Source organism: Pecten maximus, chromosome 3 (assembly GCF_902652985.1).
Source record: "Pecten maximus chromosome 3, xPecMax1.1, whole genome shotgun sequence".
Taxonomy (NCBI): Eukaryota; Metazoa; Mollusca; class Bivalvia; order Pectinida; family Pectinidae; genus Pecten; species Pecten maximus.
Window position 1 is genome coordinate 28,446,791 of NC_047017.1, and position 18,988 is coordinate 28,465,778.

The 18,988-nt window shown below is 36.4% G+C and overlaps 2 protein-coding genes across 2 annotated transcripts in view; both read left to right on the forward strand.

The window, feature by feature from the left end:
* Positions 1 to 1,553: 1,553 nt before the first annotated feature.
* The window catches only part of LOC117323813 (BTB/POZ domain-containing protein 6-like), a 29,795-nt gene continuing 12,360 nt past the window's right edge, over positions 1,554 to 18,988 (forward strand). The window contains exon 1 of the mRNA XM_033879276.1: positions 1,554 to 1,854. Coding sequence (XP_033735167.1) covers positions 1,607 to 1,854 — 248 coding nt within the window. The 5' untranslated portion in view covers positions 1,554 to 1,606. The remainder of the gene's footprint in view (positions 1,855 to 18,988) is intronic.
* Positions 14,057 to 18,180, forward strand: LOC117323812 (BTB/POZ domain-containing protein 6-like). Its single transcript, XM_033879275.1, has 3 exons — positions 14,057 to 14,141; positions 14,952 to 15,208; positions 16,826 to 18,180. Exons 2-3 carry the CDS (start codon positions 14,961 to 14,963, stop codon positions 17,880 to 17,882), a joined length of 1,305 nt encoding a protein of 434 aa, XP_033735166.1. The 5' UTR covers positions 14,057 to 14,141; positions 14,952 to 14,960; the 3' UTR covers positions 17,883 to 18,180.

The following is an 18,988-nucleotide window of genomic DNA, read 5'->3' on the forward strand; positions in this document are numbered from 1 at the left end:
GGAAGACACATACTAAGTTTCAAACTGATGTAGCAAGTGGTAGCGTAATACTGTCCCAATAAAGAGGTAATTACGAAAATGTCCTATGTACAACAGGCCATAACTATATACATACGAGGATAGATCCAAATAACCTCAATAGTACCTCATGGAAGTCTAACAGCTAGTTTGCCGAGGTAAGACAGATCTTGTTTAAGTACAAATTACCAGATCTAGTACGGTTACTCCAAAACCCGAGCGCTCCCTCGAACTGGAAAGAGAACTTTCGAGGAAAAATTACTCCTATTGGGAAGAATGCCATAAATCAAAGGTAGAATCGCACAGTTCACAGACTCAAGCTAGTTACAGGAACCTATATCTCTAATAGATAAGCAGGCTTTCAACAAAAACAAAGTTTTAGCGACTTGCATTCTGTGTAAGGACGAAGCAGAGACGAAAAAACACTTCATTCCGAAATGCTTTAATCTACAGATGATCAGGGACGCAATATTGAAAAAAATCAGGCATTTGTGCAGAGACATTACACCACCATTATAATGGTATACTAGAGAATCAGTTGCAGCTCATCATTGATGATGAAATTCTACCATTTAATTATCCAGTATAAAAAAACTTGACAGTTTGACGTTTAAAATGCTACGTCACAACAAGGCATCTCAAAGTTAGATGTTTCATTGGACACGCCTAGTACTCTAAAACGAAAGTAAACAGTGGGTATAACCGAGAAACACAGGTAAGGATGAGCTTCCCGATAATCTCGATATGAGTCACAGGATATCTCAAAGTTCGTAGTTTAACTTGACAGGCCTACTCCAAAACGAAAGTAGACAGTGGGTATAACCGAGAAAGGCAGGTAAGAAGTGAAAAGGTAAATTTGTCTTAATTAGGCATATTTTAAATACATTTGTACTTCCTCTGGCATCCCCTCTAAAATTGTCTATAGCTCGTATTATCGAAAAATAATTTGACGGGATAAAGCTTAATATAATATAGACGTTCGTGATAAATAAACTACATACCCGTTAGTAAATTATGGATTAGGGTTCATATGTACCAGACATAAATCTGGCCTAGTCACAGGTATATATACTATAAGAACAATAATCTGAAGTCTACTTATTTGGATGTCGAACATGTATATTCTTCATCGGTTCAGTTCGGGTTAAATAATAAACAAAATATCAACGCTCCTTGAAAACGTACCGGAAGTGAAAGTGAAAGTACATTTATGCCAGATTATTTACTATTTGTACTACTATAAGGAATTACAGATGGTGAGTGTCTTCTGCTTCATCAACGACAATCGCCACGTAAATCTAGGTCACATTCAGGTCATGTCACGCTTAGACTGTTCCTGGGGTGTAAGTCGTATAACGAAACCACCGACGCACACTGACACACATAAAACACGTGCAGATTAAAACAGCACAGGGTAGTAAAATACTTCAGAGCTAGATGACGGGGTAGACCATACCACTTTCCCTTGGTCCTCGGCAACATGAATCTCTCTAAATCCTACGTTGTAAGTTTTTAATCGGATATCTATCGATACAGATGTTTATCAAACGTATTTTTCTGTTTTAGATATTACAGATTTTAAAACACTATGCAGTCCAACTGGCAGGACGACCTTTCATTACTGGAGAGTATGGACTATATGTTGACTAATGAAGTGGACTGTGATATCTCATTTAAGCTTGGGAAGGCGGGGTTAGATGTAGTCCCTGCCCACAAGTTTGTCCTGGCCAGTAGGAGTTCAGTATTTAGGGCTATGCTGTACGGCCCCCTGGCGGAGAAAGGCTGTTTAGTGGACATTCCAGACGTAGAAAGCGACATCTTCAAATGTTTTCTCCGGTAAGTAAATTATAGATGGTCAACCATTTTTTTCTTTGTACATTATAAAGAATGATGTGATATCGACAGCTACAGAGTACAACAAGATGATATCTACATTTTCAACGAAAAAACTTCAGAATTACGATCCGTCGACAAACTGCATACTAGTACATTTTGTATAACCAATCAATGATGAGCTTTCAATTAAATACAGGTCATCGAGGTATGTACCGACCTGGACTACTATGTCAAAGTAACTTACAGCCAGAACGTTGAAGTGAAAATTCTTTTACAAAATCTGTGCACAGGATTTATAGCAATGATCGGCAATATGTCTATACATAGGTACGATACATACCTTTTATATTCTTGATTTTGATGTTTGTGATCATGGCCTCGATTTCAAAATTTACTCTCCCAACCATCTGTATGTCACCTAGATGTCACGAATAATAATGGAATCTATATAGGAAAACAATGCTGAATTCTAAAAACTATCCACAAATATGCACATATCTAGTCATGTAATACCAAAATGATTGTCTGGATATGTGGTTTCTCAAAATGTCCGATAATTTGCCGAAGATGCTGACATTTTTTTTGAAGAATTATTTTGTTGTAAGGTTCAGCAGCGAATAATTAAAGGTCATATAAATAATCAAACCTGGAAATAACAATATCTACGGCATGTTGACAAGTGTCTAAAGCACTAGATTCTATTTTCACTAGCGGCTGTAATTAATATTACACAAATATGACATCAAGGGAGGTAATTCAATTGATAAAAATACTTCTATTGGATGCTATGAAGACATCTGGTCAGTAGGATGTCTACAAGACATATATTGCAGTTAAAATGTGGAGTTTGGACTTATTCCAGTAATATGCATCTTTAACGTCGAACTCAGCGGTGAGCATTTTTCCTAAAGCAATCTTCTTGCCATGTTAAGTGTTCTTTAAAACAGTAAGAGCATTTTTCGGCATAGCCGTCTAATTTTCTTTTGGCCCCGGATATGACGCGACAGGTGGCGTTCTGGTCAAGATGAAGTATATGTGATTGGTCAATGTAGCGGTCAATGCAAAATGCAGATATACAGTTAAAAACAAAGTTAAAGGGACCTCACGGTAAACCAATATTTATTTTGTATTTTTTATCATATTATTGGGTATATCTTTTTAAAAAAAATAACCTTCTGAACAATGACCATTCGAATTCGATGATGTATGTACATAAAAACATCAATTATCAATTATTAAAATGTTATCACTCTGAATATGCAAATTTTGTGACATATACGATAAACGCATGCGCACAACAAACTAAAACACATGGAAACAAAAATGGCTTCCAATGTGAATCGACTGGGGGTGAAAACGATAACAGCTTCCGCAATGAATAGAATAACAGGAAAATGGGTCAAACACAATCCTAGAATTAAACTTGGGAAGCAGTACAATAGATTGTAACAGTTCAAACATGAAAACAACAGTAATACGGACGCCGCTCGTATTCTGCTTGATTGTTTGATATTAGGTCATGATAATCTCGGTAATATTTACACAAACTCGGTATTTACAGATAGATATGTTTGCCGTAAGTATACAGAACGTGTTATTTAACATTTAAACCACTGTGTATAATGTCGTTATCCAACTAACCCAGGTGGAATATAGATATCGCCTTGTAAACTATCGTGTGTTTGTGTTGCCACGATTTCAAAACAGTCACGTAATGATCTAAAAATAATTTCCGCGCTAAATTTAGAGGGGGATTCCCAACTAAATCGAGTGGTCAAGCTGGACATAGGGATTGACTGTGAACATTGGAACATCACAGAAACATAACTGGAAAGGAACAAAACGCGTACATTCAGGGAAAATTACAACGTTTTGACCGTGATGTCCCTTTTAAATTGAATGCAAGCTGAATAAGTGGATGCATCTATTCAAATGACACATTTGCAGTCTTATTATCACCAAAATGATTCAAACTGATATAATTTTGTTATCCCTGCTGAAACTACGCATTTATTGATTACATCGTAGTTCGTTAATTTATTTCACCAGTAGTTTTACATTATAACCACCAGCATTAAAACTATGCCGTTTATCTTTTTTAAAGATATTTCTTGTTATATTTGAAATGCCTTCCTATATGCTATATATTTGTGGTATTATTTAAAATTTCCATTTGCATTTCAATGTCAATGTAGAACAATGAGTATATGTATATGTAATCCTGGTAAATACTAGCTGGGTCCGTGTAAGACTTAACAATTGAACATTCATTTTAGAAGTCTTACACGGTCCCGGGTTCGATCCCTAGTGTAGTGCAGTGATTTAAATTAAATTAATCATGCACTCTGTTACATATATATACTATATATAAACTCAAATCTGGTAAAACACCTGCTCTTATTGTATATTATAGACACTTCTAAGCTTATGGTAACTTTGTGCAATATATGTGATACACATGACCTAATTTTTCGCATTATTGTCTTTCTTTTTGATGAACAAATAGCTTACCAAGTTACAAGTCAACAGCAAGGCCCATGACACATACTAACCATTGGTCAAGTTACTTCTGTTAAATTGTGCAATAGTGGTGATTGATTTAAGCATTGAACTGTCATCCAAATTGTATTCATATCGACTGTATACTACCATTTGGTAACAGTTAAATGCTTATATTTACATTCATGAAGACTTTTTTTATTGATTTATTGTAGCTTATGACGCGTTTAAATTTGCCGCTTATCCTATCACTGACATCATCAAGTTCAAATACCGGAACAGCCGAAATTTCCTGAAGGAATTATATAGTCCCTCATGTCGTTATTAATAGCAAATACACTAAAATGGTTTATTTCATACACTTTCGTAGATATCGTCAAATAATCAAAGCCGTTTTCTGCGCAATTGTAAACGGATATCATTTAGAAGTGATGCGGTGATGAACAGGTATTGCACTGGATAGACTCGAATTTTCGGAAACACTTATGTTTCTATCGACTGGATTTACTTTATTTTTAGAAGAATATCAGCTTTTAAATTCTAAATGAAAGTCGTCTTGACAGTAGGTGAAAACGATTCCAAGAATATTTCGTTCGAAACAGATTCCAGTCTAACCGGTCACATCAGTGTCGCTAACTTAGCAGGCGATGTTCAACTTTACAGGAACTCGATTTTGGAGTAAAATAGGCCTTTGAGTGAATAACCACAAAACTAAAATCCAGTGTCCATACACAACCGGAAACCATGTCGATACTCGCGATTTTTCACAAGTTTTTTTTATAAATGCTGGACCGTTGTCGTGCCACGACAAAATTGTTAACTTCGTTTAGATCAAGAATGGCGATTCTAATAATTTTGTGTTGACTACATTTTACTCTCATAACCTGTGAAGTTACTTCATTTTTTTGTGGTTGCTTACGCAAATAAATGCAAGCATTCGAAAGCTCTCTAGGCCGAAAGTAACTGGCGGCTATTGTTTTAATCAAAACAGCACCTGGGGCTGTATTCCTACTCTGACCGAATGACTGTAAATTGTAGTATACAGTCTCATAGCTTCAATTTGGTTTACTAACGACATAGGCAAATGTGACACAGAATGTAAATAAAGTCTTGTAAAATAATACTGGGTTTTCTATTTAAATGACCCCGAGCATTATATGATTTTACAACCATTTTACAAAATACATTTGTAAAATCTAATTGCAGATATGTGTACACAGACAACTGTGCGATAACCTCGGACAACGTGACCGCTCTGATGTATACAGCCCATAAATATAATGTCAGACGTCTGGTCAAGGAATGTGGTCAATTCATGATGGACAACATGTCGACTGCCAACGTGTGTACCATAATGGAGAACGCCCATTTGTTTGACAATCGAGAATTACGTCAGAAATGTTTGGAGTTCATAGAGAAGCATTGTAATGGTATCGTTAAATGCAAGCTTCTTACAGCTTTAGGCCCGGAATGTCTAGGTAAAGTTCTCAGATCTGACGAACTTGATGCCAAAGAGGAGGACATCTTTGCTGCTGTTCTGTCGTGGGCTGATTGCCGATGTACTGAGAAGTGTCTAGAAGTGAACGGCTCCAACAGACGACAGGTTCTGGGGGATCTTCTCTACTTAGTCAGGTTTCCGCTGATGAGGCAGAGAGCGTTTGCTTCCATCTCCGAAGCTAATGAAAATATGCTCTCTCTTATGGAACAAGTTGTTGTGTTACGTGGCTACGCAACCGATAACTTCTCTAAGTCGCCATTTTCATCGAAAATGAGAAGTGCACAAGTGCAGACAAAAGAGTACACATGTTTTAGGTTTCAGGGTAATGACATTTGCAAAGATAGCAGCTCACGGTGGTCTAGTACTGCTACAGACGTTTTGATGTTTAAGGTCTCTGAACCCGTGAACATAATTGGACTGATTCTCTTTGGTTGTAAAGAAGGAAGCACAACGTACAACGTCCACATGGAAATCACGGAACTCGGTCAAAAGGTCGACACAATGGTGGATTCGACGTCAACTGAGAAAACTTTTCTGGTGAATTTTACTGAACCTGTTGCTGTAAATCATGATATAAATTACACATTGAAAGTGTTTCTTAATAACGGCCCTGCAACTTATAATGGGTCAAAATGGAAAATCGAATGTAAATAGTGGAAGCATTAAATTTACATTTTCTTCGTCATCTGTATCATCAAATGGAACAGATGTTTCCAAGGGACAGATATATGGAATCAAGTTTTCAAAACGTTGATACATTGCAGGTTTGAGCTGTACTATAGTCACACCTCTAAACTGTAGTTTTACCTGTATATTCCAGATAACTGTATATACAGGGACTACAGTTTTACCTGTATACTCCAGATAACTGTACATACTGGGATAGTTTTACCTGTATAATCCAGATAACTGTATAATCCAGATAACTGTATATACCGGGACTGTAGTTTTACCTGTATAATCCAGATAACTGTATATACCTGGACTGTAGTTTTACCTGTATAATCCAGATAACTGTATATACCTGGACTGTAGTTTTACCTGTATAACCGGATAACTGTATATACCGCAACTGTAGTTTTACCTGTATAATCCAGATAACTGTATATACCGGGACTGTAGTGTTACCTGTATAATCCAGATAACTGTATATACCGGGACAGTAGTTTTACCTATATAAGCTAGATTACTGTATATACCGGGACTGTAGTTTTACCTGTATAATCCAGATAACTGTATATTCCGGGACTGTAGTTTTACCTGTATAATCCAGATAACTATATACCGGGACTGTAGCTTTACCGGCATAACCAAGAAACCTCTCCATACAATAACTGTATGTACATACCTTGACTGTAGTTTTACCTGTGTATAGTTGTAAATACTGATGTTGTATGTATCATTCTTTGTATTTTGTATGTTAATGTAAAAAGTACGGGACTTTTTATCATATATTTTATTGTTGATGTTCACATGCTGGTACACAGTGGGATGCATGAAACTTATTACAGCATTGTACTACATATTGTCTAACTATTGTTCTTCAGGATATATACCACAAAAAATATGACACCCCTATCGATTTTCTTTTCATGTACAGTTACTTATGTTTAAAAACAGCCACATTGATAACAAGAATTTGTAAGACATGTATTTCAATTCAATTAATAAAAGTTCAACGCTGTGATGAGATCGGTCCACTTCTTACTTGGTCGGGGCTTACCCAGGGATACGGGGGTACATCGTTACACCCGTGATATTACACGACCGAAATCATCGATCTTTCGCAGTGTTAATGCTGTCTATGTTCATCTCTCTTTCTCTTACATTAATTCAAAATTAAAAAAAACAAAACAATTGAGAACAAACATGATAATTAGTATGATTTTATGTCAATGAGGGAAGTGAGATATCCGAAATAACATATATCTGGTCTAGTTCAGAATAAAAATATCAAAGAACTTTTTGGTGTTTGACTAGTATATCAAACCTTCTATTTAGGAACAAGCTCGCTACCTTCATTGAACAGTTGTTTATTTTTACGTCATCTCCACGTGTAGGTAATTCCTACAGTCAACCCTATGAAGGTAACATTGATGTATATCACAGTTAAATGTGCATATACAATGCATTTATTCCGTTTCATAGTTGTCTGTCGGATCTGAAAGTATTGCGCATGCTCGAACAACTATTCAACACTCGATATAACTTGCCATGCACTAACAAAATATTACTGGTCCCTCGATCAGACAGCAAGTTTAAACTAACATCGCTATATCATTGGCTGACCAACATGCGTCCAAAACACCAATCTGGCATTATGAAGGACATCAAATAGAACATACGGTTCCTACTAAATATCCATGTGCATTGTGTAATCTAGACATTGTAGACCTTAGACACGATAGGAAGGATACGGACTGGACGGTCATTTTATTTACAAAGTGAGCGGTTTCTCTTAAAAATAACCTGTACCTGTTTCAGTTTATCTGGAAACTTACTTTCTGAAATACAACGTGAATCACGTTCATTATAAGCTTTTCGTTTTGACAGAAGATTAATTGATATATCTTAGATACTTTATAATATAAGGTTTCTCATAAAATAAATACAATATCTCATAAAGAAAAAAACGACGCAATATTTTTATACTTACACAAGCGATTTCATATTTTTTTTTTAACATACGATATTTGATACCTTATACTTTTCAATATATTGTCACTATATAGTCTGTTTGAGAGCTCTGGCTTTGATGTACGTTTAAATGTCCTCCATCATGCGCTATATACAATTACCAGCGTATTATTAAAACACAAACCGGAACTACATATACACTATCCAGGATAATTAATTTTTACGACTAATAATGCTTGTCTACATTATTTGTTATACAAAATATGCCATGTATCATTTTGTTTGCCCAAAAGCACGCGACCGTGTTCCGGCTGTTCCAAAGACTAACAAAAAATCTGCTGACTGTCGGTAAGGCGGGAATTATGAATTTTAGATATGACTTATAGCATTTAATAAATAAAAAAGTAAAAGGAATGTTAATGTAAGCGTTGAACTGTTTCTAACGCACATTATGTTGTTTGCTTGCAAAGCTCTAGCATTCAAATATATCATAAATACCATACAAAAACAGTTTAATGCTTAGATATTTCTATATTATATCTTTTTAAGAAGTGGCATAACACAAGTTAATTCCCTGGGAACTTCGTTGTTTGTTCTGTACATCAATGACCTGCCAAATGTCGTCTATTCCAACGCCCTGCTGTTTGTCGAAGATAAAGGTAAAAGTTCCATCCGGCCAAATGCAAAACAATGAATTTATTAAAGAAGAATAGATCCAACAATTAACATTTATATCAGGATGTTGATGGTCTGAGAAAAACACTAACGTTATCAGAGGAACGGAAGAGAATGATTGTTGATGATAAATTAAACTTTAGAAATAATCTACAAGCAGTTGTAAACAAAGCAATAGCAATAGAATAATTGGAGCTATCAGAAGATCATACACACACTTGGATAAAATAAAAATCTGCGAACTGTATAAGGCTTTAGTTCGACCCCATTTGCAATAAAGAGAAAGCATATGAAAGCCATACAAACAACATTGATCTGCTAGAAAAAGGTTCAACGGCGAGCTATGAAATTACTACCAGGAGTGAAATATCTTTCGTATGAAGAACGATTGCGTCGTCCTAAACTCCAATCGTTACTATACCGACGTAATAGGGATGACATGATTGAAGTTCTCAAAATCTTGAAGGGAGGCTATGAGTCAATAGCATCAAGCGGTTTTTTGCCAGTAAAGCAAGAGAGAAGGACCCAGAGACATTCACTCAGCCTGGATAAATCAAGAAGTAGACTGGAATGTAGGAAATTAAAGAACTGTGAGCAGCTGGAACGCTTTACTAGAAAATGTAGTTCAAGCCCCAAATTTAATCAGTTTCGAAAACCGCCTAGACAAATGTTGGAGTATTTGCTTTAATAATATACTGACTACGATCTGAATATAGAGGCAATTATGCCTACGTTTAGAATATACTAAATTATACTTTGTTAGATTATCTTAAATACGTTATATGATATCTTACATAATTTGGTTCAGTTCTGGATCTACATTGCTCTATTATTGAATGACAACTTAGCTTGCCATTGCATTCTAAAGATTTCTCAACTTGGTGCAAATCATCATAAATACATCATGTATATAATGTGTGTGTGTGTGTGTGTGTGTGGGTGTGTGTGTGTGTGTGTGTGTGTGTGTGCGCGCGCGCGCGCGCGCGCGCGCGCAATTCCTTCACAATTACTTCCCTTCTTATCAAGACTAATTAAGACATCACCCAGATCAACAGGAATTGTTAGTGAGATTAATGTGAGAATGAGTTTAAGAAAGAAAAATGACCATAGGAGAGATTACTAAAAATGAAATTCAGAAACGAAACTATACATATAGGTTCGATATATACCTTTTATATTCTTGAGTTTGATGCTCGTGATCATAGCCTCCATTTAAAAATTCACTCTCCCTATCATCTGTAAGTCACCTAGATATCACGAATATTAATTGAATCTATATACGAAAATAATGCTGAATTTTTAAAACTAACCACAAATATGCACATATCTAGTCATGTAATACCAAAATGATTGTCTGGATATGTGGTTTCTCAAAATATCCGATAATTTGCAGTAGATGCTGACATTTTTAGTAGGACTACTTTGTTGTAAGGTTCAGCAGCGAATAATTAAATGTCACACAAATTATCAGACCTGGAAATAACATCTACGGCATGTTGACAAGTGTCTATAGTACTAGATTCTACTTTGACTGGCGGCTGTGATTAATATTACACAAATATGACATCAAGGGAGGTAATGCAATTGATAAAAATACTTCTATTGGATACTATGAATATATATGTTCAGAGACAGTAGGATATTTTCAAGACATATATTGTAGTAACACTGGAGTTTGGACTTATTCCAGAAATATGCATCTTTAACGTCAAACTTGGCAGTTGAAAATTTCCCCCTAAAAACAGTATTCTTGCCATGTTCAGTGTTCTTTATAACAGTCTCTTATAAGAGCATTTGTTATGTTTGAAATGCCTCCCTTCATGCCTTATATTAGTGGTATTATTTAAAATTTCCATTTGCATTTCAAAATCATAGAATAAGCGACTATATGTACAATGTATATGTAAATCAAATTTGGTCAAACAACTGCTCCTTTTGCGCGCTATTGACACCTGTGAGCATAACAGCATGGTAATTTGTGCAATATATGTGATACACATGAACTAATTGTATTCTCCTGAAGCATGCATTTTTTTTCGCATATTTTTTTTTTTTTTTTAATGAACATACAGCTTACCTAATTACAAGTCAACAGCATGGCCCTTGTCACATACTAACAAGTTACTTCTGTTAACTTGCACAATAGTAGGGATTTATAGACGTGTAAAATAATACTCGATTTAATATATGGATTTCCCCGAACGTTTTATGATTTGACAACCAATTTACCAAATACATTTATAAAATCTAATTGCAGATATGTGTACACAGACAACTGCACGATAACCTCAGACAACGTGACCGCTCTGATGTATTCGGCCAACAAATATAATGTCAGACGTCTGGTCAAGGAATGTGGTCAGTTCATGATGGACAACATGTCGACAGCCAATGTGTGTACCATAATGGAGAACGCCCATTTATTTGACATACGAGAATTACTTCAGAAATGTTTGGAGTTCATACAGAATCATAGTAATGATATCTTGAAATCAAAGCTTCTAACAGCTTTAGGTCCAGATTGTCTAAGTGAGGTTCTCAGATCTGACAAACTTGACCTCAGTGAAGAGGACATCTTTGCTGCTGTTCTGTCATGGGCTGATTGTCGATGTACTGAGAAGGGTCTAGAAGTGACCGGCTCCAACAGACGACAGGTTCTGGGGGATCTTCTCTTCCTAGTAAGGTTTCCGCTGATGGGCGCCGATAGCTTCGTGTCGTTCTGTAAACAGAATACCGGTCTTTTACAATCAACGGAGGAGATTCAGCTATTGAGAGGACACGTTACTAATGACTTTTCGGGGGCTCCATTTCCCTCTAAAAATCGTCATCGTGTTAATAATTGTTACAGATTTAAGGATGTCACAGAGACTGGTAGATGGGCGTACATAAAGCCAGATACATTACAGTTTAAGGTGTCAGAAGCTGTTGACATTGTTGGTGTTATTCTCTTTGGAAGTCCGAGTTCCTCGTACAGAGTTTGTGTAGGTATCGTAGAACTCGGCCAAACTGCTGACCTGACGGTGACATTGGGGTCAACCGAGAAAACCTTTAAGGCGACATTCTATGAACCTGTTGCAATCAAACCTGATACATACTATACGCTGAAAGCAGATCTACAAAATGGTCCTTGTGGTCCCAAGGGTGAAAACGGAATGGCACGTGTTACATGTAAATCCACAGTGTTTACCTTCCAAACTACTCCTGGTAATAACAACTCTACCTCCGACAGTAGAGGACAGATATACGGCATCGTTTTCAGAAAAACATAATGCGAATAAATAAATTTTTAACAGATCAGCATTTGGAAGCCATGAATAAACTGAATATTTCATAAAGATGACAAAATTTTGAGACATGTCCTACTCGTGAAACATATATGATATATAACTTGAAACCGTTCAATTATCTACATTTACTTACGACGTAACCGGCAGGGAAAGCTTACAACTACGATAATTAAGAGTAATGATTTCAATTAATAACTTATTTTCAATTCCAAGATAATTACACCCCTGTTTCCAATACCTACGTATCCCAGTTGATTTCGGAACATGTTTCCATTATAGCCAGAGAAATGTACAAACTGTAGCAGTCGGCAAATTCCATTACCTGTTGGCATGTCCATCACTGTTTGTTTTCGATTATATACATTTTGGTGGAGTTAAAAAATTAAGGTGAAGAGCAGATTGAGACCCAACCTTTAGGTGGAGATCAGGTTGATCCCAAACTGTAGTGAGAGGCAAACATTTAGGTGGAGACCAGGTGGAGACTAAACTTAAGTCGGAGACAAAACTTTATTCAGAGGCCAAACGTTGGTCAAAGACCAAGCTTTAGATGGAGACCAAACTTAAGTCAGAGGCCAAACTTTAGTTGGAGACAAAACTTGATTCAGAGACCAAACGTTAATCAAAGACCAAAGTTTAGGTGGAGACCAAACATGGTTCGGAGAACAATATCTAAATGGAGGCCGAACTTTAGATGGAGACACAGCTTTAGTCGGATACCAATTTTAGGCAGATACCAAACTAAAGGATGGAGACCAAATTTTAGGTGGAGACCAAACTTTAGGTTGAGACCAAACTTTAGGTTGAGACCAAACTTTAGGTGGAGACCAACTTTAGGTTGAGACCAAACTTTAGGTGGAGACCAAACTTTAGGTGGAGACCAAACTTTAGTCAGAGAACAAACTTTAGTCAGAGACCAAACTTCAGATGGAGACAAAACTTAAGTCAGAGACCAAACTTAAGTCAGAGACCAAACTTTAGATGGAGAACAAACTTACGGTGGAGACCAAACTTTATTAATCAATTGGACCAACATAAAAACGCAAAAAGAAACATTGTATAAAAACAAGCTATGTATAACAATATTTGTCCTCAATGATACTAGACTACAAACACTCTCTCATTGTATACTGTATATATATCATATTGTTAATGAGGATCCTCAATACATTGCTTTATGAAATAAATCAACCATCGAACAATTGACATCTTTTAGTACGATTACTATACAAGTGACAATATACAAACTGATATTATATACTTTTAATCTAAATGACAATTTCCATTACCTAGCTGATAAATTTTAAAACAAAATATTGTTTTATGAACCTGGCGATGTGTATATATATTAACCTCATTCTGTTCCGTTAGGACTACACAGTTGCAGCTTGGTAGATGTAACGACCTTAGGTAAATGTTTACACTGACTGTGTCATGGAAACCCATCGATGTGAATTAACATATTGATGAAATATCTAAACCAAAACTTATTAATTTTGATGTTGACAACCAAATGAAAGCGGAATAAACTAAGGGAAACCCTAAGTTAAATGAATACAACGACTAAATGTGTGTTAACGGTCCGTGATATCTCTACGTCATACGTCGATTATTGATGTCCTATAAATAGACATGTGTCAGGCGGATACACGTTCTAGGTTGGGTATCTATCATAGGCAAACCAGAGTGGCCAGGTAAGTACAGTAGGAAGTAACAGGGTATTTCTTTATAAGGGATTTACATACAGGGAACAAATATACAGCCAGAAACTCCAGTAAGGAGGATTACCTAAGTACAAGTCTTTCTAATGTTTATCATTCACAAAGCTTTCCAGTCTTACATATCATTACTTCCTATATGTATACCATAGTTAGTCGGCTAGGGCCATACTCACAACAAACCAATCAAAACGCAACTGACATGGTTGGTCGATTACATATCGGAGTGTCCCTAATGTCAACAAAACTGCAAACCCCCCATTACGATGTATTTATAGGATAAAGTATGCGTAGTTTGTGGATTCCCCTTTTGTTATAAAGGAAATAACCCGGAAGAAAATTAAAGGTCTTATCCTACTTGATACCTGACTTGTTACAGTTTGGTAGTTTCCCAATATTTTATTATTTGATCGAATACCACTTTGAACACTGGTTGTAATCGTTATCAAAGAAGAAAATAATCCTGACAACAAAACATAAGGATTCACCAAGAACTGCTTTCTATAAACTAAAATCTGATAAATTATGAAATTGATGACGGTCTCTTCCTATCGTGAAGCTGGTAGGAAGTTGCCACATATGATTTTTGTCTGTTATACAAAAATGTACGTAGATACTGACAATCCATCTCGGAAAGCATTGCTTATTACAAAATGACAACATAATCTATAATAAATATTCTGCTCTGAACTGAACCTGAAAGATACTAACAACTTGCTACCATTAACGGAAACCCTATATCTAACACACTGAACGTAATTTAACGTGTCATTGTGGATATTCCAGAGTAACACTATGGAGTCCAACTGGCAGGACGACCTTTCATTACTGGAGAGTATGGACTATATGTTGACTAATGAAGTGGACTGTGATATCTCATTTAAGCTTGGGAAGGCGGGGTCAGATGTAGTCCCCGCCCACAAGTTTGTCCTGGCCAGTAGGAGTTCAGTATTTAGGGCTATGTTGTACGGCCCCCTGGCGGAGAAAAGCTGTACAGTGGATATTCCCGACGTAGAAAGCGGCATCTTCAAATGTTTTCTCCGGTAGGTAATATATTCATGGGAACCCAATTTCGTTTTCTACATCCTAACAAGTGTGATATCGACAGTCAGTCATGAACAAGAGTACGAATACATCATGTGGTGAATCAGTGCACAACCATTCATAGATGAGTGGGTTAATATCGCGATTTTGATATATAAACTATACGCGTGGGGGTAATTTTCGCGACCGATTCACCAATACGTAGTTCGAGATTACGTAAAATGATATCAAAATAATACGCTTGTGCGAAATTTCGCGATCGAAAGGACTCCGCATGATTAGTTTAAATTTTCCCCTCGTGTAAATTAACACGTTTAAAGCATTCAGAACATTAAGCTGACATCTTTGTCTTAGTAGCATTCAATTAATACGTTAAATTGAAAACCACGAACGATGACGCAAACACAATAAATCATCTCCGTGTTCTCGTGTATGAAGCCTGTAATATGGCATTCACTATCGCATGGCTTTGCGTACATTGGAATGATAACTCAAGCCAAATGAAAAGTCATATGACAGCGATGTGTCTCTATATTCTGACCCCATCAGCAACGTATACATGATGCATTCTTGACATAGTGTCTAAAAGGCGGGCTATTGTCGCATCTGCCAATTGTCGTCAAACTTTTATATCCAAAAATTTAAAGACACGCTTTCAATTCCTAAATTGGTGCACTCGTATGCAAATGTCGCTCTATATGGCGTAAAGTGAAGTTATCAATGCACCAATTCATTCGGGACACAAATAAGTCATCGAGGACTACACATGAGGAAATGAATAAATAGAGGTTACACAACGAGTGGTTGTTGGATATGGAATTTATTTCACACGAGTGAGTTATTTTTTCAAAGTTACAAAAGACACGAGCTTTAGCGAGTGTTTTTTGCAACTTTTAAAAAATAACTTACGAGTGTGAAATAAATTCCATATCCAACAATTTCGAGTCGTGTGACCTGTTTCTACCACAATAATATCGGTTCGAATCAAAGGGAAACGTGGCCAAGTATAATTTCGCGTATGCAAATAAAGTGTACCGGGACCCGGTGATGTGACGTCATTAGATTATTGATGACGTCAATAACAATTGCAGCTTGGGTCAAAGTTCACCGTGTTAGCCAATCAAAATGCGTACAGAGTTTATACCACGTGTGGTTTAAACAGATTGTTAATCAACAGCTGTAATGATTAACTGATGGTCTGAGAGTTGAATAACACAGGGTATTGTGGTAGAAAATGAATTTACTAATGATAAATAATGATGAATAACTTGTATGTATTTAGTATATTTTATCATATACATTCACTATTTAGTTGATCAATTAATCTGCACCCGAAAGCAAGCTATTCCAGTCGTTGAACCCAAACGACTGAGCATAACTTTACTTATTCGGGTTTTAGATGAAACAGAAAACGTAAATACATATGTTAAACTCTTTGTATATGTTGTCTGTGGTCGGTTAAGATGCCAAAGCTTTGCAGACAAGCGCTCAATTTTGATAGATTTGTCTTCAAAGCTCTGGCCTCACCTGTATAGTACCTATTGTAGTATCACTTACATTAATGTGATCTTAACACAATGTTTCCAAAAATTACTTGAAAACATATTTAATTGCAGATATGTGTACACAGACAACTGCGCGATAACCTCGGACAACGTGACCGCTCTGATGTATACAGCCCATAAATATAATGTCAGGCGTTTGGTCAAGGAATGTGGTCAATTCATGATGGACAACATGTCGACAGCCAACGTGTGTACCATAATGGAGAACGCCAATTTATTTGACAATAGAGAATTACGTCAGAAATGTTTGGAGTTCATACAAAATCAGTGCACCGAGATCGTGGAATCCAAACTTCTCACAAGTTTAGGCCCAGATTGTCTAGGTGAAGTTCTCAGATCTGAAGAACTTGATGCCAAAGAGGAGGACATCTTTGCTGCTGTTGTGTCGTGGGCTGATTGCCGATGTACTGAGAAGTGTCTAGAAGTGAACGGCTCCAACAGACGACAGGTTCTGGGGGATCTCCTCTACTTAGTCAGGTTTCCGCTGACGAGTCAGAAGACGTTTGCTTCCATCTCCGAAGCTAATGAAAACCTGCTCTCTCTAGAGGAACAAGTTGTTGTGTTTCGTGGCTACGCAACCGGTAACTTCTCTAACTCGCCATTTTCATCGAAAATGAGAAGTGCACAAGTGCAGACAAAAGAGTACACATGTTTTAGGTTTCAGGGTAATGACATCAAAGATAGCGGCACAATGTGGTCAAATAATTCTAAAGATGCTATTATGTTTAAGGTCTCTGAGCCCGTGTACATAGTTGGACTTATTCTCTTTGGTTGTAAAGAAGGAAGCACAACGTACAACGTCCACGTGGAAATCACGGAACTCGGTCAAAAGGTTCATACAACTGTGGCATCGACGTCAACTGAGAAAACTTTTCAGGTGAATTTTACTGAACCTGTTGCTGTAAATCGCGATACGAATTATACATTGACAGTTTTTCTCAATAGGGGTCCTTGTACTTATTATGGTGAAAATGGAATATCGAATGTAGATAGTGGAAGTATTAAATTTACATTTTCGTCGTCATATCTATCAACAAATAGTACAGGTGTTTCCAGGGACAGATATATGGAATCACATTTTCAAAACGTTGATACATTGCAGGTTTAAGTTGTATTGTACTCGCACCTCTCCACTGTAGTTTTACCTGTATAATCCAGATACCTCTCCTTACAAGAACTATAAGCTTACCTGTATAATCCAGATACCTGTACATACTGTGACTGTAGTTTCAACTGTGTAATCCAGAAACCTGTACATACGGATACCGGGACTATATATTAAACTGTATAAACCACGCATATTTGCATACAAGGACTGAACCTGTTGCTGTAATTCGCGATACGAATTATACATTGACAGTTTATCTCAATATGGGCGTATTATGGTCAAAATGGAAACTCGAATGTAAGCAGTGGACGTATTGAATTTACATTTTCTCCGTCATCTCTCTCAATAACAGATGTACACATTGGACAGATATATTGAATCACTTTTTCAAAACAGTGATACATTGTAGATTTGACCTGTATAATAGACACATCTCGCCACTGTAGTTTTACCTGTGTATACTAACAGTTTGTATTTTTTATATTAATGCAAGTAGTACAAATAGGCAAAGGTAAATATCTACCTATCTTTATTTAATGAATACTAGTGCATATAAAGGTATTTTGATGTACTGTTTTGTATATTACTTATCTGAATATCAGCAGAAATGTAAAACTTACTGTTTATGAGTCAAGCATATTTTACTATGCAGTATAAAAAAGAAATAGCAAGTAGGCGTTCATAAATACTGTAGGTCAGGAAAACGAGCTCATATCCTTCGGAACAATTTAGAAAAAAGTGTTATGGATACATAATATGGTGTTTTAGTATCGAACATAATCATAAATCAATCTCAATTCATTGACTAAAATGTAGGTTCTACGAAAACAACCGCGTGCTTCCCGGTTAATCGTAAATTAATTTCTTTGCATATTTTTACATCGGTTTGAAGCTTCCAAAAGTACCAATTTCAATACTCAGCTAAAATAAGTGATTTCATAACTTGGTTTATGCTCTTATATTCCGGATCATCCGTTTACATATTAAATTTCCGGATTTTCTGAAAGTGTGTTTACGGCGGAAATTTAGTGTTGGTTTACAGCAAAAAATGGTACCTTGCATATCAGGTAAGATAGCAGAAAAACTTAATGATGAACGTCAGTGAA

Bases quoted from the DNA above. Each gene is read 5' to 3' on its own strand.
- LOC117323812 (XM_033879275.1), top strand. From the start codon at position 14,961: ATGGAGTCCAACTGGCAGGACGACCTTTCATTACTGGAGAGTATGGAC. The intron at 15,209-16,825 runs GTAGGTAATATA...ATTTAATTGCAG, and splicing joins ATCTTCAAATGTTTTCTCCG to ATATGTGTACACAGACAACT.